At 40.1% G+C, this 26677-nt stretch overlaps 1 protein-coding gene across 1 annotated transcript in view; it reads left to right on the forward strand.

Moving 5' to 3' along the window:
* LOC126471078 (DNA polymerase alpha subunit B) overlaps nt 1–26677 on the forward strand; it is a 93581-nt gene that overhangs the window by 34272 nt on the left and 32632 nt on the right. The window contains exon 2 of the mRNA XM_050099153.1: nt 16054–16279. Coding sequence (XP_049955110.1) covers nt 16054–16279 — 226 coding nt within the window. The remainder of the gene's footprint in view (nt 1–16053; nt 16280–26677) is intronic.

A 26677-nucleotide genomic window follows, 5' to 3' on the forward strand; every position in this document is an offset into this window, starting at 1 on the left:
CATTTCATTTAATTTTCTTGTTTTTCACACAATGGAAAATAGATACTACCAATATATAACAGTAAAACAAAAAACTCACTTCTATTGACGCAATAATTCACTTCAATAAAGGTCAATTGTTGAAACAAATCTAGCAAAGTGGTGGCGGTGCATATTTGTTGCAATAGACAAGAAGCTAAAAATCCACCAAGATAGAAATTGCAGCTGCATGTGAGATTCGTTCAGGTAAGACTTGGTATCAGGGGTGGGCATAAAATGATGATTGAATCCTTCTATTGCCCACCAGACTCATCTCCTGATGTAACTGAAAACTTCAGAGGAAACCTCTGTTCACTTCTATGTAAGTTCCCCAATCATACTGTTATAATCATTGGTGGGTGTGATAAAACACCCTGTGAAACTTTATTAAATGCCTTCTCTAGAACATATAGTTAGGAACTCCACTCATGATGGAAATACATTGGATCTAATGGCAACAAATAGCCTTGACATCTTTGAGGATGTCCACATCGAAATTGGTATCAGTGACCAGGACACGGTTGTGACAGTGATTACCGAACTACAAAGGACAATTACAACAAGCAGAAAGATATGTATATGTTCAATAAACTAGATTAAAAATAAAGTGAGTCATATCTCAGTGAGGAACTCGAGAAACTTTCAGCACGGGTCAGGACCATGCAGAGGAACTCTGACTTGACTTTGAAAGAATAGTTGTCCATGCAGTGTATAGACATCTACCTAGTACAACAATTCATACTGGGAGGGAACTTCCATGGTATACAGTCACTGTAAAGAAACTTCTAAAGAAACAAGAAATTACTGCATAATACATATAAAACACAGTGCAGCACTCTTGATAGATAGATGTTGAATGAAATATGTTTGGCTGTCACGAGAGCAATGCATGATGCCTTCAATGACTACTGTAGCAGAATATTGTCAAATGACATTTCACAAAAGCCAAAGAAATTCTGCTTGCATGAGTAAAGGCTATTAGTGGTATCAAAACTAGTGTCCAGTCCATAGCAAATGAGACAGGAATTGAACTTGTGGGTAGCAAAGCAACCGCGGAAACACTTAACTCTGTTCAAATGTTGTTTTACAAAGGAAAATGCAGGAGAATTGTCCCAATTTAATTTTCACACCACTGAAAAGATGAATGAAATAAGTATTGGTGTCAGTGGTGTTGAGAAACAGCTGGAATCATTAAAACTGAACAAAGCCCAATGGAATCCCTGTCAGATTCTATACTGAATTTGGCCCCCCTCTTCTCACTACAACCCACTGCAGATCCCTCGAACAAAAAACTGACCAGTTCTTGGAAAAAGGCACAGGTCACACCTGTCAACAAGGATAGTAGACATAATCCACAAAACTACTGTCCTATATCCTTGGCATCAGTTTGTTGTAAAACCTTAGAACATATCCTGAGCTCAAACATAATGAGGTATCTTCAACAGAATGACCTTCTAAATTGCCAACCAGCATCAATTTTGAAAACATTGATCATGTGAAGCCCAACTTACACTTTTCTCACATAACATACTGAAAGCTTTGGGTCAAGGCAGCCAGCCAGGTAGATTCAATGTTTCTTGATTTCTGAAGAGCATTTGACTCAGTACTGCACCTATGCTTACTGCCAAAAATATGATCATATTGGGTATCAACTAAAATTTATGACTGGATTGTGGACTTTTTGGTAGGGAGGACAGCATATTATCTTGGATGGAGAGTCATCGTCAGATGTAAAAGTAACTTCGGGTGTGTCCCAGGGAAGTGTGTTGAGACCATTGCTGTTCATGTTGTATGTTAATGGCCTTGCAGACAATATTAATAGTAAAATTAGGCTTTTTGCAGATGATGCAGGTATCTATAGTGAAGTACTGTCTGAGAGAAGCTGCATAAATATTCAGACAGATCTTAATAGGATTTCAACATTGTGCAGAATTGGTAACTTGCTTTAAATGTTCAGAAATGTAAAATTTTGCTCTTCACAGGACGAAAAAATGAGTCACTGTTGGAATCGGCCAATTCTCACTAGGTTTAACACTTTGTAGGGATATGAAATGGAATGATCACATAGTTTTAGTCGTGGGTAAAGCAGGTGGTAGACTTTGGTTTATTGGTGAGATGCTGGGAAGTGCAGTTAGTCTACAAGAGATTGCTTAAAAATCACTTTTGTTGACTGGTTAAGGAATATTGCTAAAGTGAGTAGGACCAGTACCAGATAAGACTTACTGGTGATGTTGAGGTATACAGGGAAGAACAGCCCGAATGGCCACAGGCTTGTTTAATCCATGGGAGAGTATGTGAACTCACAGATCCTTGAAGACAAATGTAAACTATCCCAAGAAAGTCTACAACAAAGCTTCAAGAACAGGCTTTAAATAATTACTGTGGGGATATACTCCAACCCCCTATGTGTGGCTCGCATGGGGATCGTGAGGATAAGATTAGAATAATTACTGCGCACGCAGAGGAATTCAATAAGTCATTTTTTCCTAACTCCACATGTGAATGGAAAAGGAACAAACACCAATAACTGGTACAATGGGACCTACCCTCTGCAATGCACCTCACAGTAGTTAGCAGAATATAGATGTAGATAGAGGGGGGGGAGATAACTGGATGCACGAATCAGGCACACAGTAGAAGCCATTCTGAAATAGTATTAGTGGCATTTTACACAGAATGCTATGTTTTGCTACAGACTGAAGACTAGTATGAATCATCACTGTACTACATTACTAGGTTCATAAAATGGTATTTTGAAGTGTTGTACTTTTTCTGTGCCCTACATAATGATTGTTTATATGAATTTAAACTTGTCAATTTTACTTTTTTATATCTTTTGTAGGTTTCACATTTTTGATGCTTGTGATTAATCTTTCTTTCAAGAAGTTACATTGCCCAGATACTTACTCAGTGAGTTGCTTTTTCCCAGATACTTATTCGCCCAGTGAGAGTTACTCTTCAAGGGGTTACGTCAAAATTTTGTCCCCTTTTATCCGTAGTTTGTTTCCTTCTTAACAAGTAAATGATAGATAAATCACAAGCATCAAAAAGGTGAAACGTATGGAAGATATAATTTGTCGAATACCTGTTTGACTTCAACAGGACAGAATAAATGTGTCAGCTTAAAGAAATATTGCAAAAATAAAGGCAAAAAAATTACATGCAAACTAGGTGAAGCTGGCGATAATCAGAAAATATGTGGCTCTGATAATCCACAACAGAAATGATTGATCAGTTTAAAGACAAATTTGATACTTCGAGCAAAAGTGGAAAAAGTTGGAGTAAGCAACTACATGGCAAGAGAGGAGGAAAAAAAAGTGGAAGAAAAGTCCATATACTATCTGCTCCTGACCATCAGCCTGGACAGTCCTCTGCTAAAACTGTTCTGTTAGTGAAAAACTTCTATTGTAACAATGTTAGTAGGCAAATGCCTGATGAAAAAGATTACATTTCCATGGGAAAACATAGTGGTGATAAGCCTATGCACACTCAAGAAAATTAATTTTTGGAATATCTAAGAACTATGCAAACTTTTTAAATCAAATTACCCACAAGTCCAAATTGGATTCTCAAAATTTGCTGAAGTTAAGGCAAAAAAATTGTATTATAGCTGGAGCAAGTGAGACACACGGTTTGCATTTGTACAGCTCATCAGAATGTGAAACTAAAGAGAGCTGGTGCAAACTTGCGTGAGCTCGTTGTACCAGAATATGAAAGCTCACTTTCCACATACAAACACAGCATGTTCAAAATTATGTGCAACCCACTGAATACTCAGTGGTTCACAAGTAAATGAGAGTACTACCCTAATGCAAGCCTTTTTAAAGACACATTAATTTCTACACTTATTATACAAAACATATCTTACAAACAGTGGGTTACCGTTGATTGCGTGTTTCACACTATGAGCAAATCAACAGAGGAATTCATGCAAGACTTTTGTACATAGATAAGATGACATGACTTTGTTGCAAAACAGCAGTTTTTTTAAGAAAAAAACTTTACTAAATCAGAATTAAGCTATTGTCGTCTTTGAGTTTGTAGAAAATTAATCTTTTGTTATTCAAGACAAGATGAAGCCCAAGGGTTCAATTGGAATAATTCCATGACCACAGTGCATCCATGTGTTGTTAGACAAAAAATTTTAAAATAATGAAAAATAATATCATCACCTACAAAAGTTTTGCTTTTGTATCAGACAGTTTGACACATTACACAGTACATGTACATCTGCTCCAAAAAAGCAGACGAAGCTTATAAAACTTTATTTCCTTCCCAATTTGTAAAAAAATTGGTTCTTCAGTTATGGTTCAGCAGCACAATATGAGACCCAAAAAAACTTGACTAACTTGTCATGCTGAAGATTTCGAAGGAAATGAGGCAGAATGGCATTTTTATGCTACTTCACACGGAAGGGGGTTGTGTGAGGGTGTTGGTGGCACAGTAAAATGGTTTGTAGCCTAAGCTAGTGAGCAAAATCCTATCAATCATGAAATCTTCCAACTGTTCGAGAGGAGGTATAGCCAATGTCACAGAAGAAAGGATATTGGCAAAAGATTGTCACAGGGACTCGGAAATATCATGCATTTATTCCTTTGAGCAAAGACAAGGTTAAAGCAAAAGTTGTTTCTGATTTTAAAGACTTTGATGTTCATAAAATTCAAGTGCGTCCAGATGCAGATGTCATGCCTTTTACATAGAATACAGGATTTCTTGCTTGTGCTTATGGCAACAGGTAGTGAATGGGTTATCCACTGTCGATATATGAAAAAGAAGAACTAAATCTTTTATTTATGCATCCTTGTGGACTAGCTCCTTTCCTTTCATATTGAAGGAGACCGGGTGAATTGACTGTTCCAAAGAACTTCATATGTTGTAAATTATACCGTGCAGTTGCCACTGGAGGAACATACAGACTATCACATGAAGAGGGTCAAAAAGCCTCACAGATTGTATTGTAAAAGAATGTGTTGTTATGCCAGTAATCTGTGACTATTGTTCTAGATGACTAGGTAACAGCATACAAAAGAAGGATGCAATATATAATTTTTTGAGTCTAAAAGATTGTAACTGGATCATTATAACATTTTTATTGTTGAAGATGAATAGAAAATTTCTCACTGAAAGACATTTAAACAGCTCTCTGTTAAATAGTAACAGCTACAGCAATGTTTAATTACTATTATTAATATGAATGTATTTGGAAAATATGGGCACAATTAAGTAAATTATTTATAGTGTTCTTGAGCATGTAGTGTTGTTATATATTCAGATATTTTCATAATTAACTTGGAAAGGCCAGTACTGACTTTAAATTCTAATAATGCAATAAATTGCCATTAAATGAAAAATACAGTGACTTGACCGCCTTTATGGTTTCTTCGTAAGAAGTGTGCAATCCTGCTGACTGCATGCTGGATGGTGCACTTACCATTAACAGGATGTATATGACCCAGGCCAACCGGGAAAAACCCGGGAATTTTTTAGAATTCTGGGAATTTTTCATTCTTTTAGTTTTCAGTTAAATTTTTGTAATTTTGTCTGGTAAGAACTGATACTCTAACAAAGCATATTACTGTATCCCGCTACTGCAGAATAATACTTCAACAATAAAACATAAACAAGATAAAAAAAACTAAAATAAATTGCAAAGGAAATGCGCCATATACGACGACACAGTGCTCATGTAAGCGTCTGCCAACAGCAAAATGTGGCAAAGGCTTTAGGAAGACTGCAATGCTTCATAACGACAAATTGTCCCCCGATGAGCGTGAAGTCACAACTGTTTACATTAGATTCGTTTTAGCAGTTACGAGCGGGTTCGTGCATATGCGCAGTTGAGTCGCGTTTGAGTATTAGATTCTCCTTCTTCTGGTTACAGGAATGTGGCTGCTGGCTTGTCAAGCAGTCACGGCAAGCAGCTAGATGCTACCGGGAAAAGTGGGCGCCAAATTCGTATTCTTGAGGGGGGGGGGAAAAAACTTATTCCACAAAGCACCTGGCATCCAGCTCACATTGGTCTATCGATTATTCATATTATTTTGAAATTCATCCCTGTTGGTTTTTGAACAGTTTTGAACACATTTTAAGTTGATTTCTGAATTAATAAGGAGTTGATTTTTGAACGCGTGCATAGTGTTTGTGATGTCTCTGTCAGGGGAATCTTCGTCGCATCTAGAAATAAACTTTCCGCAGACAAAAGGGGATGGGGGTATACGAGCTGAGCGGAGTAAAGCCTAACGGATGAATGCTAATCACTGTCTGATTATGTGGTTGATTGGGTTTGCAAATGATCAGCATTATAATTACTAGCAAAATCCATAGATTCAGACTACCAGAAAGGAAATAAACGACTAACAGGAATAATTTATGTCACACAAAACAGCAAGTTATTAGCTAATAGGCAGTAGAGTGCAAATTTTCTGAAGACTTCTTGTTCTCCTGATTACAAATAATCCCATCTGCTATTAATTGTGAGGTGTTTTTATAATTTTTGTTTTAAAAAAAGGGGGCAAGCTGTCAAACCGACTGACTGGGAGCAGGAGAGGCACTATAGGACACTTAAATTTCTGCTGTCCTGAATATAGTTTGATGGGATCCATTACAAAATATACACGTTTCAATTTCGCAGAGCGAAATACAGTGACATGCGACAGAAAAATGCTGTATGAAGAGACGTGGCACTGCACTTTGGCACACATAAGACAAAATACAAGGGTTAGGAGCTTAAATAGTTGCAACAACTTATTCACAGCTGACGCAAAAGAGCTACATGCTTGCACCTGTTACTGTGTTTGTAGGACCCGTTGCCAGCGATGTGGAAGGCGTAGTACACTGTTAGCAGTTATGGTGATTCTCGTGTACGACTGTGACGGTATTATCCTAACGCATTACGTTCCTCGATAGCAGACTGTAAATGCACAGTATTACTGTTCGTCTTTGGAGCATCACCTGCGAACAGCTTTGCGGAAGAAGCGGCGACACTTTCTGCGCAACCCACCCATCAATTTGCACGACAATGCGCGGGCGCATACAGCTCAAGCTGCAGCTACTCTGTTCGCTCGATGGGACATAATTCCTTGTGACTTGGATTTGATTCCGAAGATGAAGGGACCACTTCGTGGCATTCGCTGCAGAACTGTTCCAGAGATTCGACAGGCAGTGGACCGCTCCATTCGCACCATCAACAAAACAGGCTCTGCTAACAGTATACTATGCCTTCCACATCGCTGGCAATGGGTTCTACACAATGCTGGTGACTACTTTGAAGGACAGTAACAGGTGCAAACATGTAACTCTTTTGTATCGGTTGTGAGTAAATAGTTGCTACTATTTAAGTTCCAACCCTCGTAACATGTCTTAGATTTCCTCAAACACACGTTTTATGTTTCAGACTTTTCAGAAAGACGTGTGCTACAAGATGGAACATATTTTTAAAAATTAGTTTCCCCTCTCCCCCCCCTTCAAGTATTGACCCGGTTTGCAAATATCGCCGATCTGGGGCTGATGCGCAGAACAGTCTGAGTTATGTTTAGTGATTTTGCTGTTCGCCCATCAATTACTCTCATGTCAAATGAAAACAAAATGGATACCTTTGGTCGGGAGCTACGAAGTGAGTTAAAATACATTCACATAATTACAGAAGGCTTAAATATGTTATTAGTTTCAGATTTTATTTTATTTCCACCTTTCTGACAGTCAAGCATTAATTGCCTTGCAGAACAATGAAGTTATTTTTGTCTGTTTGCTAAAGAAATTTGACTTTTATTAACCTTTTTGCAGAGGCAGTCAATGTATTTGAAACTAAATGTTTAAATCCACAGTACTGGCTAGTTTCAACTGTTTACTGCATTAGAAGTGCACATTTTCATCTTCTAGCACATATGGCATTATGCCATAATAAAGAACCAAACAGTACTGGTGCTCCAAGAAAAATTACATCCAGAAAACCACACTGAAAAGCTTAATATCAGGTCGAGGTCTACTTCATTGGGAATCTGGACATACAAATGTGCACTTTTAAGTAAGCACATTTTAGTATGGTCCATGAAATTACGATGCTCTTGGAGTATCCTCTGATGTCTTGTTTCTGTTGTGACATAATGTATGATCTTTCAATGTTTTACACATACATACGGGCTCCCTACGTCATGGTAGCTGCGCAAGCACAATGACACCTGTTACCTGCGCTCTGTGGCAACTGCTGAAACAAACCTGTTTATAACAGGTTGATGGAAAATATTGCGAATGGTGGTTTGAAAAGCGTTACTTTCAAAGTAAATTTCGTTTTAGGTAAGTTGAGCTATGTGCGAGAATGTACCATGAATTTCGTAAATCACACAGCATTTGACTCTCGTTCAAAAATCAACTCTTTGATGACGAGACATTTAGAAGAAATTTGGACCCTGAAGATCGGACATTTATTAACTTTCCCTGTTTGTGTGTTTGTGCTACTTAACAGTGATGTTGCTGTTGGCTGACTACATCAAGTGTCCTATGCTCTGAATACCCGCTGTCATCGGCTGGCGAGATTACATGACATGAGCTATGACTGGCTTACAGAAGCGCATCGAAATCTTGATTTCAATGATCCGGAAAGTAACATGCGGTGTTTGGTGGAGTTCCAATGTATACTTTCGTAATACAAAAATATGCAGTGTACATGTTGCTGCACATCAAAGATATTTCCAAAACGTGTCTTTTACCCCGAGTTTCGTTTTCCAAAGTGCCGGGAAATTCTACGCCTGTGTCTAAAACCATAACTATTCAAAGGATCGATAAATTTTGCATTTCTATGGGAAAATATACTGTCACTTAACATGAAAAAAGTTTTTTTTTTTTGCCCGGGAGAAAGTGTATTTTTAACTAATAAAGCCGGGAATTTTTTTTCCTTGTCCGCGTAGACACCCTGATTAAAGTAAAATTTATTTTTAAAATGATCCCATTGGAATACTATCATGAAATTTGGCACACACATTTACAAATAGCATATAAGTAACATATGTCTTTTTCAGAACCAAAACATGTCAAATTTTTGAATTTAAGAAAATGGTTTTACAAAATTCAACTCTTTTTAAGAATGTATTAAAGTCGCATGCATTTTTAAACCTTATAAGAGACTGAATAAATTGATATAAACCTCAGGTCTGTAGGTCAAGTAGTTTTTGAGAAATTGCCATTTTAAGTTTGCAAAACGTGACAAAAATTAGGGAGCTTTGAAAACTTCAAAAATTAATAACTGCAAAATGAATGGCCAAACGAAGTTCTAATTTGAGATTCTTCATGTAAGCAACTGCTACTACTGATATACAAAAAGTTATCAAGATCTGAGATGTAAAGAACCAGACCTTTGGTTTATTTCATGTGGACTGACACGTATAATTAAATACACAATAAGTCGGTCAGCTCAAGATGATGTAAATCAGTTGCCTCATCTTCATGTTTCAGAATTGACTTTGTACTCAGTCTACTGTCTCTGACATTAACACCCATCGACAGAACTTGATTAATGTATCTAATGGGAAACTAGATGACTATGTTGTTAGCCTTGAAGAAAGGCTTAAATGTTGCTCACACACCAAGGAGTGTCTCCATTACTGATTTCATCTGTGCAGTGGAGCAAGCCTGGTCCCATTTTCCTGATGACCAGGCAGACAGGTCTTCTCCCACAAACTTCCTTGAGCACCACCCCTATGGAGTAGCATTTCATCTAGAGAAAGGGTGGCCATCCAGTCCATGAGAGATCCAGTCCATGAGAGATCCAGTCCATGAGAGATCCAGTCCATGAGAGAGGATAGCTTTACTAACTCTTCCAGCTGACAGTCACATCTCTCAAGTGAAGATAATTTGACTGAAATGGATGTTTTACTGGAGGATTTGGTGTATCAAAGACTACAGAATGATCATACAGAAAGAATAAAGTAGAAGACCCTTTCACGACTTTGGAAGAGGGGAGATAGCAAGAGGATAGCCATGCAGCACGAAGGGAAAAGATGCTGCAAAGGCCGGGTCCCTATGCTAGCTAAGCACAAACCCACTAAAGAGCAGCAAGCCCCCTGGGGGAGTTCAGAGATCACCCTGGCCAGGGAAGTTGCTGCATCAGGTTGTATATGCAGACGAGGAAAAAAAAATTCTGTTTCTGTGTTAGTGGCAGAACTGTAAAACTTATAAATCCTTTGAATGGTAAAGATTTTATACACTGGTGTATAACTTCCCGGCACTTCAGGAAACAAAATGCATTTAAAAAAAAAGTACTTTGTAAAGATCTTATATGCGCAGCAACATATATGCTGCATTTTTTTGTATTACAGAAGTATAAACATGAATTCCACCAAACACAGCCTGTTAGTTCCAAGGCATTAAAATCGAGATTGCAATGGACTTTCATCAGTCAATCCTATCTTACATAAAGTGATCCCGCAGAAAAAGACAGCACATGTTCAGAACATAGGACATGTGATGTAGTCAACCAATAGCACCATCATTGTCAAGTGGTGCGACATGCAAATAAGGAAAGTTAATGGTTTAATTTAATACACACATACTGTAGTTACAAAAAAAGCTAAGCTTTTACATATTATATTGGTCCTTTTTGTGAGTGTTATCCTTTAATATATTGTCACATAGAAGAAGGTGTAATTAGATGAATGACGAACACTAACTTCACTTAACGAAGGTTTATTCAGCACTTTCACATACAAGAGCGCGGAGCAAACTGCCTCCGGCCCAAACACATGAAGTATACATACAGATACAGAACGTTCCAGTACAATGATTCTTGACATTTGTGGATACTTCTAGAATGTACTCAAACCGAATATAGAAATTAAAATTGTACAGTCCAGGTGAGTTTTGAACTCACGACCCTTGATGCAACAGTTCAGTATCATAACCACTACACCATGGTGCTACTCTGCTTCTTCTGCGACATTGCTCCCTCCTTAAGAGAATAGCGTCTTGGTGTTACGTTGTCCTAGTCCGGGAACAAGGCATCAGTCTTGCATACTCCGACTCCCGATGACTGATCTTCTTCTTGTTAGAACTTCTTTTGCCACTACACTCTTTATCACCTTTCCACTTGTTGCCTGTCGCTGAAGCTTTGAATTTACCCTGGGTTGCAGGATCCTTATAGGGCTTCATTTTAAGGACGTTGACCGTATCTCTGATCTTTGGTAGTCTTATGTCAGGGTTGAAATCTTCAACTTCGTAAGTAACATCAGACAACTGCCTTACATCTTTATAAGGTCCAAAGTAGCGCCTGAAGAGCTTCTCAGAGAGGCCAACCTTCGGAACAGGAGTGAAGATCCAGACGAGGTCACCAGGCTGGTAGACAACAGGGCAGTGGCTCGAGTCGTACCTTCGGCGATAATTTTCTTGAGCCTGCAGCATGTGGAGTTGAGCTAACGTCCGAGCTTCCTTAGCCTCTGGTGAACACCTGGCCGGTGTAGTCAACGTCAGGATGTAATGAAAACAGTGTGTCCCTCGTTGTAGTCACCTCACACCCATGCACCAGGAAAAATGGCGTAAATCCTGTGGTGTCGTGTTTGGTGGTGTTATAGGCAAATGTCACAAAAGGTAGCACCTCATCCCAGTTGCTCTGCTCAACGCTGACAAACATTGATAGCATGTCTGCCAAGGTCTTATTAAGGCATTCAGTAAACCCGTTAGTTTGCGGATGGGAGGCAATCATCATTTGATGAGTAATGTTGCACCGACGGTTTATCTGTCACAAAATTCGATTGAAAAACTTTCCCTCAGTCCGTAATTAATGACCTTGGGGCACCGTGTCTTAATATGGTGTCTTCCACGATGAATTTGGCTACCTCGCATGCTTCGGCTGTTTTCACAGCTTTTGTACTGGCATAGTGTGTCAGATAATCAGTGCAAACAATAATCCATCTATTGCCACTAGCAGACGTTAGAAATCGTCCGAGGAGGTCAATCCCAACATGCTGGAAAGGCATTTTGGCTGGTGGAATTGGTATGAGTCGGCCAGGTGGTTTCTGAGGTACTGCCTTTCTCCTCTGACACTCTTGACAGTGCGACACAGTGACGGACACTCGTAAATCAACCTAGCCAGAAAAATCTCTTAATAAATCTTAAACGTCCAGCCCCAGGCATTTCATGGAATTTCTGTAGAAAATCTAAATGCATGTGTTTAGGAATCACTGGAAGCCACCTCTTTCCAAATGGATCAACGTTTTTCTTGCAAAGTAATCCATTAACTACCTTAAATTCTCCTTTCACATCCTCTGACCGATTTAAAGCAAGCATAATTTGAGACATCTTGACGTCGTCCTGCTCAGCAGAGAGATCCTGGAGTGCTGCGAGACAGTCACTAACTTCACCAAAGTCTTGATGGTCTTGCACAGGGTTTCTTGAGACAGTCGGCATCTTGGTGTTTTCTTCCACTTTTGTCCACTATGGTAATATCATACTCTTGAAGACTAAATGCCCACCTGGTGAGTCGCGCGGTTGAATCCTAGGACCTGTCAACAAACCGAATGAATTACGGCCTGTAACAACTGTCAATGGCCTTCCATAGAAATCCTGTCGAAACTTGCACACGGCCCAGATCGCAGCAAGACATTCCCTTTCTTTAGTTTCTCTCTGCTTTTGTAAGGGTCCTAGAAGCGTAGGCTATAACCTTCTCTTTTCCATCCGAAATTTGCTGTGATCTGTTGTATAGGAAACTTCCTTGGTCCTCCCATGTGTCTTACCTGGCGGCCTGCTGTATGCAGTCCCTCAATGTCCTGCGTGTACCCAGTGGTACTACCTGGGGAGCAGACTGAACCACCTCTCCATTTGTAGCGGTCTGTTGTCCGTTCAAAACTCCACCATGGATGTTTCGTTTATGCATCTCCACATCCACCCTCTTTTGCTATCTCAGTACTATCCACCACTGTGGCATCTGTTTGGCCACTGGCATCTTTTACACTAGCCCAGTTGAGAGACTGTATGCAGAAGCTGGCAAACTACCGCTGTGACTTTCTCCTCAGCAGGTATGCATGCCGTTTGTCTGCCATGCATTGCCATCCACCCAATGCCTCCTTCGATGAATCCTTTGGTTGCCAGTATGGGGTGTGTCCCTCTTCTGTTACCTCCTGGAGTTCGCTTTTGGCTCTTGCTCCAGCAGCTTAACTTCACACTACCTGCCACTTTCCCGGTGGGTGTTAACCCTTCACCATCTTGGCTTTGTGCGGCGGCCCTTGTTCACCTTGACCTTCATTTGCTCCAGTGTTGCTCTATCACCTTCAGTTTCATGACTTTCACACGGAACTTAGCTGTAGTACCTTCGTGTACACTGATGGTTCTAGGTCTGACCATGGTGTTGGGTATGCCTTCGCCACTGGCACCGACAATTTTGGTATAAGTTTCTAGAACACTGCTCAGCATTTACAGGCCACATAGTACAATTGGTGACAGGCTTTTCAATTGAGTTATCTTCTCCGACTCTCTGTGCCCTCAAAGCCTCTGTCTGCTGTACAATGTCGATCCCTTAGTGCAACAGGTGTAGGAAAGCTATCACTTGCTCATTCTTCATGTAGCCCCTGTGATGCTTATGTGGGTTTTGGTCATCTGTCTGACAGGAAACGAGGCCACTGATGCTGCTTCCAAGGCTGCAGTCCTCGTATCTCAGACCACTAGTTCTTCCATCCCCTCAGTTTATCTCTGTGTTGCTGTCTTGTCAGCAGGTTATTTCACTTTGGCATGACCACTGGTCCTCCCTTCACGGGAACAAGCTCTGGATTATTAAGCCTCTGCCATTGGCTTGGACGACCTCCTCCTGGCCCTCTCGCCATGAGATCTTTTTAGCTAGGTTGTGTTTTGGGCACTTGTCTTTTTTAGCCATCACCATTTGTTAAGTGGTGTTCCGTCACCACTTTGTGTTTATTGCCCTCAACCTTTGACAGTCCACCGTTTCCTGACGGAATGCCCTTTTTTAACCACTTACAATCTAATTTGTGTTTGCTGTGTGAGTTATCGGCCATTTTAGTGAATGACATACAGCCAGTCGACATAGTTTTAGTTTTTATCTGTCTTAGCAATATGGTGAACGACATTTAATCTTTAGTTCAAGGCCCCTGTTTCTCTAGGGCGTATTTTATAGACCTTTCTCCACATCCCTGTTTTCAGCTGTCTTCTCTTCAGTCACTTCGGATTAATGTGTAGTTGATTTTAACACTTTTTTGTTCCTTTTGTGTTCTACGATTCTGTCATGGGTGCATATGACCCTAGTTGTTTTTGTGCCCTAAAACAAATTTAAAAAAATATCTCCGAACTTGTCTTCAGTCAATCGTGTGTGATGTGATGGGACAAGAACTGACTTGTGCAACACATCACCCAACAACTCTTACAGAACTACATGAACATGTCAAGCATGGCATAACATATCCCAGGACAGTATTCATAATCTATAGAATTGGGTGAATGCCAGTTAGCACCTGCATTGCCACCTGTAGAGGTTACACCATGTACTAGTATAAGTGTTTCACTATTGCCTGATACCTGGTACCTCAGAACCGTGTATGTTATTGATCTGTAAATGTAATCATTTCATGTACTACATATGCACTGTTGCAACAATAAATCTTGAGTGAACTGGAAATCTCTGAAAGGTGTACTAATTTTCTTTATCCGGCAGTGGTATTTTCTAATTTCCTTTACTGTCTTGTTCAGTCACTGTAATCCACTTTTCCATCCACTTCTTTTTCTCTCTGGCCACTTTTTGTGATTCTCTTTCTCACTTTATATTCTTCCTTTAAGACAACGTGAAGGGACCAACAGTTTACGGTTGTTGTAGCCAAGATTGTACAAACCAGATTTTTGGTCTTTTTAGTAAAAATTTCGTATGTAAATTTTAGGCTGCCATAGAGTTAACACTTCAAAAAGAAGCAGAAATGAAGTACGTCTACCGTATTTGTGGAGAGTGCCTAAAGAGGAACTTTTCTTATGTTTATACAGTATGTACAGCAATAAAATGTCAGCAAAATGTAAAAACCTTGAGTAATTGAAGAAGAAAGTAGCCACAATGTAAACCTTTCAATAATGTCGTACATAGTATTGGAGAATGAAAGTGATAAAATGTTGAGCATGCTAAAAACTTGCTGTACATTCAGTATACTAATAATAGTCATGAATGACACAACTTCATTCCAGTTACAGTATTACTAAGCTTAACAGCAGCAAAATGAAAAGACAGTTCTCTATACATAAAATTCCTGGAGACCTACGTTTTCTTCTGTTTGTCTTTTAATATGTTGTACAAAGGTGATGTACTGTACCTAACACATTAAAATGTCCAAAATACGTGACCACAAAATGTCAGTAACAAATATATGATTATCCTACTTCTGAGCACTGGAAAAATAGCACACTGAAATATAATTTTTCTAGTTTTCTACAATCACAGCAGAGACAGCGCTGTAACATATATTACAGTATACTGTTCCACTTAAGACGATCAGTTACTTTTGTTTGTTTTTTGCATTTACACAAACAAAAATTAACATTGGATGTTAAAACCAATAAACTTCTTTGAATATGTAATTAAAGAATCTGTTGTTCAGATGATGTGGCACAGTAGGCGATATTGTACTAAGTGATTTTTTAAGTATAGTGTTTACATAGGATTTAGATAGGACAGTTAGATTTTGCTGTTATAGCCCACAAATCATTAGAAATGTCATTGCTATAAATGGTATTGGCTGTATATTCTAAATGTCTATTGTTCCTCAAAACTGCTTCAACTTCAGAATTCTACATGGTGTCTCCTCGTATCTCCTCCTATTACCACTCAAAGATGCATCTCTTTCAGAATCCTATTGATGGAGCTGTATTTAATTGGTTTTTATTACTCCACAAGGGCATGTAATTAGGTTATCTTGTTAACTGTCTGTTTTTCACATTGATTTTGGACACAAGGAACAGTCTGTCATTTATTAATGTTCGGGCCATTTCCCCCCCAGATTTGATGTGGCTGTGCTCTTTCTGACATAGTAGGTAATGGTGTTCCTGTATTTTCTGACGTTCCAGGTCTCGAACTATGCAGTACCTACAACTTGAGCGAAGACGACCTGTTGGAAACATGGATGGCTTATGCTGTTTCAAATATTGGAGATGCGGATCCAACTGTGGATATGTTAAATCAAATGGAACGAAAAGAACTTGCAAAAAGCATAGGAACGTCTGCTACTACTTCTCAAAATAGCAGCAAAAAATCCAGTCTGATGGTTTACAATGTGTCATTACCAGAAAACACGTATCCTTTACTGATTTTTCATTCATTCACTTTGAAGTGCAAGATAACGCACATGCTCACTAGTTTATAAAAGTACAACATGCATGGGAAGAGAAAATTCTCGGATCTTAACAAATTGTTTAAAATAACTAACAGTTGTAAAGTTGGCTCCCACTTCTTCTGCTGTGTAGTCAGTATTATCTACCTTTAACAATAATGGCAATTAGTGGATGAAGCAGTGTGTAAAATAGGAACAGGCAGCTTCTCAATCTGTAGTAATTTAGTACACTTACTACTCAGACTTTAGTAATTTACTACACATTTGAGTGGTAGATCAGTAAAACGTTACACATTGCTGATTTTTGCTGACATAAGACATTCTTTTGATTTTCCAATATGTTGAGTACTTTTCCTGCTACCGGTTGCTAGAAATTCAACTGTCAGTGTTCAACTTATGTAGATGAAATGTTAGCTACAGTCACATGACAGTCATTACTTTGTGTGCCACAGATCACTTCAAGGAATGAATATAGAAAAATTCATGCTATAAGGTAACAAAGAAAAACAGCTGTTAGAAAATGCATAAATAATGATATGAATTATTTTTTGCTTCTCGTACTAAATTTAACATCGTAAAATTAGCAAGAAAGCTGCTACTTAACTGTGTGTCTGCTTATACTGAATAGATGCTGGTTATATCCTGCTAACTTATTATTTCCTTGATTACACTACTGGTTATCATGGGTAACTTGCCCTGTGTACAATAAGAAAAGATGTCTTCAACAATAGGTATTGCTACGTGTACAGTAAACATGAACCTTAACTACCAGTACTTAAATTTAGCTACTTGGGTTAATTTACAGTAATACTAAAGTGCACGTCATATATCTTGGCGGCCGAGTTTAGGTTCGTTCTGCGCATCTGACGTCACAAAACACAGTCAGCCAATGAACAGAGAACGACGTTGCCACATCTCGACTGCAGTGCAGAGCACGGACGAGTGTCTTCAGTTTTAGAAACGTTCAGTCATAAATAAAGTAATAGAACAAAAGCAATGTCTTGATAGCAGACTTTCTTTTATAGAAAGTTTGGAAAAAGCATTCTTTATACCAATTGCTTCATATTCTATTAATTAAACCAAACAAGCAATAAGACTCCTAATTCAGGCGATAGCAAGGAAAGATGTTTGTTTCAATCTCACGAACTGCTTTTTCGCAATAAACAACAGCGGTAATTGTTTATTTCCTATCGTACTTCGACGAAGCGTGAGTAATTCATAGTCATACCAACAGTGTTTATAAGTAGTTGCGTGAGGTGTTAAGAGTCCTTATGGAGTTACACTGTCTGATGAGGTGAGATAACAGAACGGTTAAGGTGTTGGGCTGCCAAGTATAAGGTTATGAGTTCGAACCTTGTGTGGTGCTTAATATTTTCTTTATTTAAAAAACAATATTGGAGTGGCTTACTTCACGAATTTTATTCGTTTGAACGAAATTTCTATTGCTTTGCCTCTTCATTAACTTTTTCGCTGCTGCAGACACGTGCTCCCCGCATTCCGCGCTGTGTGCGATTTTGTCATCACTGCACTTCTCGCCTGTGCAGACACATGGTGTTCCCACTGCTTTGACACACTTATCATTCGATTTCCAAAAACTATTTGGCCAAAAAATTTGATTTTTACACTTCTTTTTGACTGATACCTTCCCCCCATAAATGACTTAATTTTGTTTTGATGTGCAGCATTAAATGTAGTAAACCATTGCACAAAATTTTGAAGAGTTTGCAGAGGTAAAAGTCCATAGCGTATACTTTCCGTATGGTCGATTTTAGTTGCCACAATGTTGAGAATGAAATGTGGACAAGATACCTAAATTTCATATAAAATTTACTGTATAACAATAGCTCATTTAAGTACCACATAGATGTCGTATGTAATATTGGGAAATATTCCGTCTTTCACGACTGTAACAAAAGTTTTATTTACACTGAGCACGTTTGGCTTTATTTTAAAGCACTTCCATCGGTGAAAGGTATGGCACATACACAATGGTATTCATGTTCTATTTCTTGTTTTTGTTCCACAGTCGCGGTTTTACCTATGGTATTGAAATATATCCCTCTTCTGCAACTGTAATAAGCGACTTATTTAGACCAGACGCGTTTCTCTCTTTTGAAGCATCATGTACTTTGTGTCCTCCATTGCCAAGTCACCTTTCGTAATTTTGTGCTCCGGTAGCACAATATTCAACGTTTGTGTTGGCTCATCAGTGTTTTAGCAAATAAATGCTGTTTGTATGTGCCACACACAAAATTATATTTGACATAGCTCTGAGCACTTCACTGACAGACGGTATATTCAAGTCCTAATGTTTTTGTAAGTCCACAGTTTTGTTTAATGTATTTTGTCTACTTCCTTTTGATTGATTGAAGTGCTTTAAAATAAAGCCAAACGTGCCCAGTGTAAGTAAAACTTTTGTTACAGTCGCGAAAGGTGGAATATTTCTCAATATTACATACGACACTTATGTGGTACTTAAATTAAATGAAATATATAGATATCTTGTCCACATTTCATTCTCAACATTGTGGCAACTAAAATCGACCATCCGGAAAGTATACTCTATGGACTTTTACCTCTGCAAACTCTTCAAAATTTCGTGCAATGGTTTACTATATTTAATGCTGCATAATAACTGCGTTGAACATCGAAACAAAATTAAGTCATTTATGGGGGGAAGGTATCAGTCAAGAAGATAGGTAAAAATCTAATTTTTGAGCCAAATAGTTTTTGTGGAATCGAATGATAAAAGAGTGTCAAAGCAGTCGGAACACAATGTGTCTGCACAGGCGAGCAGTGCAGTGACAAAACCGCTCACAACGCGGAATGCAGGGAGCACGTCTTTGTAGCAGCGAAAGGGTTAATGCGGCCGTGGTGGCTTTACTTCACGAACTGCGCGCTCCCCCCTAAACGTAAGCTTGCGAACTATGCTATACTATGGCGCTGCTTCTATTGGCGCGTGCGTCGTGTGCAACTGGCAACGCAGCAATCTCCCGCGTCTAGGCGGGCATGCGCGAGCCGCCAAGATAAAAGAATTGAACTATAGTAAGACCTGTATTATTCACAGTGAAAGATGCTTAACAAAAAAGAATTCAGAACAGTGCCTGTTCACAAAGATTTACAGAGTATTTTCCGTATTAGGGCTTTCTTAGAAGTAGTTGCAATTTCACATGCAACTAAAATTTCGCCTCAAAAAGTGGCATTATTGCCCAAAACTGGAGCAGTGCCTTCCACTGTTGTTTCCACAAGCCGCAGTGAAAAATCCTGTTGGCAATCATTTTCAATACGGCTTCAGTTATACAGATAGTAGAAGTGTATCAAGAGGTAAAGAAGTGGAATAGGAAATAAATATTGGTCAATCATGTCTTATCCAATAATAAAATTTCACTTAATAGTTAATTAACTATTTAGTTTTGGATAGTTTATTTTTTGCTATATTAACAAGAGTTTGTCAACAGAAATTATTGTGCCATTGGTGTATTGAAAGATCTTTTAAGAGGTCAGTTTACAGTGCTTGAAGAGCATACATAACCAGATTATGCTCTCATTACCAGAATCTGAACAAACTATTGGACTAACAAATCTGTACATAATATTGTGGGATAGGATAAGCCTGTGACCATACTGGAGTGAGTGGATAGGGCAGGTCTTGCACTGGGTCTGCGACAGGGATATAATCACTGTGGCAAGGGGTTCGGAGTGGGAATGGCATAGATGGTGATGGTGATGGTGATGGTGATGACACAGACAGACACCCAGTCCCTGGGTTGGAGAAAATCTCCAACCCGGCCGGGAATTGAACTCGGGACCCCGTGATTTAGGGGCAGTAACGCTAGCCACTAGACCGTGAGCTGCGGACACGAATGGCATAGAGATGGACTAGAAAGCCGTGTTGGTTGGGTGGGCGATGGAGTGCAGTTTTGGGGGAGATGGGTAGGATCTTGGGTAGGATGTCCCTCATTTCAGGGCATGATGGTTGGTTATCCAAGTCCTGGCGAGGGGTGTGGTTAAGCTTTTCCAGTTCAGGATGATATCTGGTAATGGTGGGTGGGGATGCTCCATTGTAGCAGCCTTATTCACCTGTCAGATGATACAAGCCTCTTATATGTTAGTTGCATAAATTTATTTAGAATTTGTAAGAGAAATGACACTTGTAACTGTGACCAGCTTTGTAATTGAAATGTAGAAAGGAAAGTCCATGATTTCGTTAGTGTGTATTTTATTGTTATGCCATGGTTAGAGTACAGTAATAACAAATTAAATGTTCACACATCTTGCACAAATTTTAATATGGTATTTTAATAATTTTTCTTATACATAAAAGAATGTGACATAAACATTTCTTACAAGTGTGATCTATGATGCATGTCACTGTACAAAACCATTGCAATTTGATTTTTCTGTTGCTCTCTAAAAATCATTCTTTCATGTGTTTGTTGTGGCATCTGGTAAAAACCTAAATAGATTGAGGATGTGCCAAAATGCAGGAGAGTTGAAAGATGCTAGTTGATTGTGGAAGGCAAGTGGCTTCATAAAGTTAAAGGGACTAATTTTTCAGGCATGGAAAATGGTTGTGCTTCTTAAGTGATGCACTGGGATCTGGTTTCTTCTACACACTACAGCTTGAGTGGCATGTGGAAACACTTCTTCGTTATTGTCAACCAATACCATTAATATGTAAATGTACTGTGATCTATGTATAAAAAAAGCACACATCGTAGAAAAAACATTTTACGTGTGTGTGTGTGTGTTTGCTTTAACTGCATTGCCCCAGGAGCTAATTTCATAGGTCAAATATATATAATAATCATGGACTATGGTTTAGCGAACAGTGTGACATACTTCAAAGCAGAAAGCAGCCCAAACAGGGAATCGAATTCAATCTTTGTAGATATGTATTTCAGGTAACCTGATTTGATTTTATCAGGGAAGCAAAAACATTGGTCAAGCGTGCTGCTGCGCACACCGAAATAGAGTTTATTGTGCTGGTGTCATTCCATGTGTCTCCAGTAAAGCCAACCAATGCCCTTGAACAGTGCAAGGAGATCCTTTACCAGTGCTTCACTAGACACAATTTCTTTAGGTCTGGTTGATCATATTGTTCTGTCTTTTAATCTCCAATGCCTCGCATTCGAAGATTAAATGTGATGTGGTTTCCTAGCCCACACCACACATCCTACATTTGGGGTCCTCTTATTTTATTCCGATTTTATGTAGGTGTTTCTTGAAATTACCGTGGTCTGTCAATAGTCCAACCATGAGTTTCATTTCTCTTCTTTTCAAGCCCAGGATTGACAGACTTCTCTTAGAACATGGCTACGACATCAATACCTTGCCATGTTTTTGCTTTTGGACCTTAGCACAATATTCTACATGCTGTCTCTTTGTCCAGTTCATAGTTTTATTTTGATCATTACCTTGGTGATTGTCAGGACAGATTCTGGTCCAATAAATGGTGTCATCGCCCCTATCCTGGCCAACCTATCGGCTTGCTTATTACCACTAATCCCTGAGTGACAAGGTATCCACAATAGGTTTACCCTATTGCTTTCCCCTAGTTCCATAAGGACTTTGTGGCATTCTGCCACGATCTTTGATCTTGTTGCAGAGGCTGCCAGTGCTTTCAGGGCTGCTTGGCTGTCTGAATAAATGAAAATGCTATGACCTCTGTAGCACCTACGCAAATTCTCCTCCGCGCACACCCTGATAGTATATATTTCTGCTGGAAAAACAGTGGCCATCTTCCTTAGAGAGATTGCACTCTCCAGCCTTGACTGCACCCCGTATACCTGGCCCCAACGCCTTGGTCTATCTTCGAACCGTCAGTGAATCAGACTAAGTCCTCAGTACAGTGTTGAAATTTGTTCTCCCAGAGCTCTCTACTTCCAGTTACTATATTTAAAGCAGCTGGGAGTTGTTATATAGTCAGCCGGCATTTCCCCAACCATACTCATGTCTACCTCAATCAGTATTTCAGTGTGAGAACCTGGATACCCCACTGAGATCCAGTTTTTGCCAGTTTTTAGCCTTTGTGTTCCTGCTGCTGCCTCCATTTTTACCCACAGGTATAATGAGGGCATGTCCCACATGGTTTCCATCCCAGCAGTGGGTGCGGCTAATTCTGCATGTAATGGCTAAGCAGGCCAATCTCTGCACCTTAGCTAGCTCCTTAGCAGCTACCTGCTGTTCTGTTTCCACCACACTGCAGCCCCATAAGTGATCATAGGTCTTACTATTGTGGTGTATGTCCAGCACATACTCTTTGACTTGGGCTTAAGCCCCAGTTTTTACCACAAGCTCTCCTGGTACTCATTAGACTACCTATTGCTTTGGAACAGGTGCTCCTTATGTGAGGGGTCCGCGATATTTCTCATCCGGGGTTACCCCTAGATGTTTCAATATCCCCATCTCTGGTTGAGTTTCATCGAGAAGCTTGAGATTCCAATATGTGTCTTGGATCTGCTTCCTCGTAAATGGTAATACAACAGTCTTCTTAGGAATGACCCTTAGATCCTGTTTCCTGCATAAATTTTGCACAATGTTCAATGTTCCTTGTGCCATAGCTCTTGCTGTACTTAAAAACTTGCCAAATATTTCTATGAAAAGATTGTCTGCGTATCTCTGGCAAAAGTACTGTCAACAGTTTAATTCTACAATGAGTTCATTCACCACAAGGTTCCACAGTAGATGGGACAGGACCCCTCTTTATTCTGGTGGTGCTAACATTTTTCCTTGCATCATCGTGGCTTCTATCTTTCTACCACTAAGCATGGCTCTAATCCACCTGCAGATAGTGGTCTCCAATCCATGCACCTCTGCTGCCTTAACCATGGATTTGAAGGTTGTGTTGCTAGAAGCCCCTTCGATGTCCAAGAAGGTGCAGAGGGCTATTTCTTGAAAGTGTGGTGCTTTCTCCACCTTCCCAACTATTTTTCTGGTTGGTATGCATGTTGGTTTATGTGTAGAGGGATCCTAGTTAACCCCCTCTTCCTAACATACATGTTGACCAGTTCTTGTAATGTTTTAAGAAGAAAGGACAGGCTGGTCTCATATCCTTGGTCTTGATATGATCAGTTCTCCATGACTTTGGTATGAAGACAACCTTCACTGCCCTCCAGATGTTAGGAATGATTCCTGCTGCTAGGCTAACTCTAAATAACATGCATAGGAATCTTATTAAGTTCACTTCTGCTTGTTGTAGGTGCACTGAAAAGATTTCATCTGGGCCAGGTGACTTGAACAGTTAGAATGTTCCCACCACCCATAGGATTTTACTATGTTCAGCACATTCTCTGGCAGGTTTCCGGTTCTCCCTTCGAATACCTGAAAACTTATATCTTGTCCTAGCCTGAAAACTTATATCTTGTCCTAGCCTATGTTGTCTGTGAGGGTACATTGAGGAAAATGAGTCTTGAGTAGTAGTTACAGCGTTTCGTGTGCTGTCCTGGTATACTTCCCATCCTCTTTCCTTAAAGTTCCTCTTGGATTAGTTGGTATTCTAATGAGGATTTTGTGAAGTCTGGCCGGAACAGCTGAACCCTTTACCTCCTCACAGAATACCTTCCGGACGCCTGCTGTGCTTGCTTAATTGCAAGATTATATTTGACAAGGGCCTCCCAATATTCTGCCTATTGTACTTTACTTCTCGCTAGGTTAAACAGTCTTCATACCTGTTTCCTCTGTGATTCCATGTTGTTGTTTCACCAAGATACTTTCCTTTTCGTGCACTTCTAGGAGATAGAGCAGTTGTCATGGTATTAGGTCATGATGGCAGAGGTCACTGCCTCTGCTTCCTCCTCAAACTCTACTGGATTCCTTATCGAAGTACTGACTTCTGATGGGCTTGAGTCGAGGTCCTTCCTATACACTTCCCATTCCGCTTTCCTGGCATTTCTTAGGACATGGTCTGTCTGATGCCCATTTCAACCTCAAGCTTAATAATATACATGTGGTCTGATGAGGATGTCTCCAAAGCTACAAGCCATTGTTTGACATAACTACCCATCAAAGTGGAACTGAAGGTTATGTCAGATACCTCTTCCCTTATTATACTCCTAAATGTTGGTTCCTTGCCCCTATTGAGGATCTCCAAGTTATTAGCCAGAAGAAATTCTAGAAGGTACTCACCTCTACTGTTGGTGTTGGTGCTGCTCCGCACTAAGTAGTGGGCATTAGCTTCACAGCCAACCAATAGTTGCTCGTCCTGTTGTGCGCAGGCTTCCGTCAGTCTCCTCACCTCCTGAGAAGGAGCAGCACTGTTCTCGTAAGGAAAGTATTCAAAGGCCATTACAAACTCCCTTGTGATACCTTCCTCATATTGCCGCATCCTAATGGTCACTAAGTCCCTAGAACAAAAGTCTGCCATTGGCATGAAGAGGATTACATTTTTTACATAAATAGGCGTTTTGGAGTTTCTTATATTTCTAGCCTAAACCAGCTTACCTCCAGTGATGCTGAGGTCCAGTACACCCCCTTTATATACACAGGGTTCCTGAATCGGCCACGTCCGCTTCTTGTGTTCCGTCTTCCCGGAAGACGATTCAGGGCAGCAGTGGCCCATTTACTGTGTTGCAGATTTATCTACAGCACATTCAGGCTCCATCTTGCCACCATTGTCGCTTCTGATTTCTTTGATTACCCTGACAGCAACCTGTGAGAACCCCAAGAATAGTCTCAGGTCTTGCTCCTGCATTGCCTTCGGGGACTTCTCTCCAACTTTCACTAAAAGGGTTTGGCCGTTTGGTGCAACCTTCGGGTTGATTATCTTCCAATCCTCTGTCAAGTTTTTCAGGTTTTGAGACCCTGAGGTTTTCGCACACACATGAATATCTTTGCAGTCTTGAAGAGCTCAGCCACTGTCTTTACCAGCAGCTTCACATCCTCCCAGGTGATATTAGGGGCACATTTTCCTTAAGACAGTCACTTTACCCACCCCCTCACAGACAAAGATAAGAGCAATGTGATCCAGATAGTCTCCTGAATTTGGATCCTGGGCCAGTGTCCCCCACATCTTCTCAAAGAGCGACATCTGCACGAGTTGCTCCTGCTGCGAGGTAATCTTGACCAGTGGATAGCCTTGCTGGATAATTGTCATCCTAAAAACCGATACTGCAGTACTATAGGTCTGTTTCTCTATATCTTGCCTCGGCTTTTTCTGGATACGCTTATCCTGAGAAGTGAGAGTCTTGGGGAACTGTGTAACTGAAACTAAAAGTTGGATAATGAGACAGGCATAGTTCTTTAAGATTTTGCGCAGTGTTTTACTTAATTTGATGCAGTTTAGTAACTATGGCATGTAACAAAGAAATTGTCCCTTATCAAGCAAAGAGCAAAACTAACTTTTTTACCTAATAGTTTTGAAAAATCAGGTAAGTATTTCATATCGGCCACAAATCTCTTACCACAGGCACTGGCATTTGGTGAGCCAGTACAGCCACAACGAAATCTGTGCGCAGCATGGAACGCAGAGAGCATGTCTGCAGCAGTGAAAGGGTTAAAGTTACATAAATTTGCACGAGTCGCCCTATTCTTCAGTAGGGGGGCATATGACCTTTCATATTTTCTGTGGAACAAACAAGTCTGCAGGAATTAGTTCTAATGTCTTGTGCAATGGAATAATATCTTCTGATCGGTATAAACTCACTAAGCAGAATATTAGTCACTTCCTTCAAAGGATCCCTCAGTGGCTCAGAATTCGTTTGCTGAGTACAGGCTTGGCGACCCTGGGGTTCCTGAGCTGGGGACTGGTAAGTGCTGCCAGCCCTCTGTCACTGTAAGCTCTGGGCATACTTTAGTGACCACCACGGAATGCTGTGTGTTTCAGAGAAAGGGGTTTTGGCTTCACTGCCTGGACCGTGATGAAGGTACCCACCTCTATTAAAAAAAATCCTCAACCTCAAGGTGTGCTACGGACTGATGAGGTGAATGGTTATTGAGGTAAAACAGTCTCTAGTGGGCAACCTCTGGTGCACCTGCCACCCCCCAATTTTATAAAGCTTGCTCAGGCATTCAGGGCTCTGCCTGGGTCGATGGTTGTTTCCCTAGCGTGGGTCGATGGTTGTTTCCCTAGCGTCTCATTGGATCCCTATGGAACGGTCTCATCAAACTTCTACTCCTGACGGGATGGTTGTACCGTCGAGACAGTACCTGCACTCACTCTTCAGAGAGAGTTCAATTGGTCAGTCCTTCCGAAAATTAAGTCTCAGAATAGTAGTAACAGGGCATTAGTGTGCCTTAACACTTTCATTGTATTCAAGCAAATGGTGATCTTTTAGATCATCTCCCCTTTCTATGTTCACAAGGCATTGGAAGGTATTGCTGGGCTCTGGAAGTCATCAGACGACTTCGTAAGGGAACACTTT

The sequence above is a fragment of the Schistocerca serialis genome, chromosome 1, assembly GCF_023864345.2.
Source record: "Schistocerca serialis cubense isolate TAMUIC-IGC-003099 chromosome 1, iqSchSeri2.2, whole genome shotgun sequence".
In the NCBI taxonomy this organism is placed as follows: Eukaryota; Metazoa; Arthropoda; class Insecta; order Orthoptera; family Acrididae; genus Schistocerca; species Schistocerca serialis.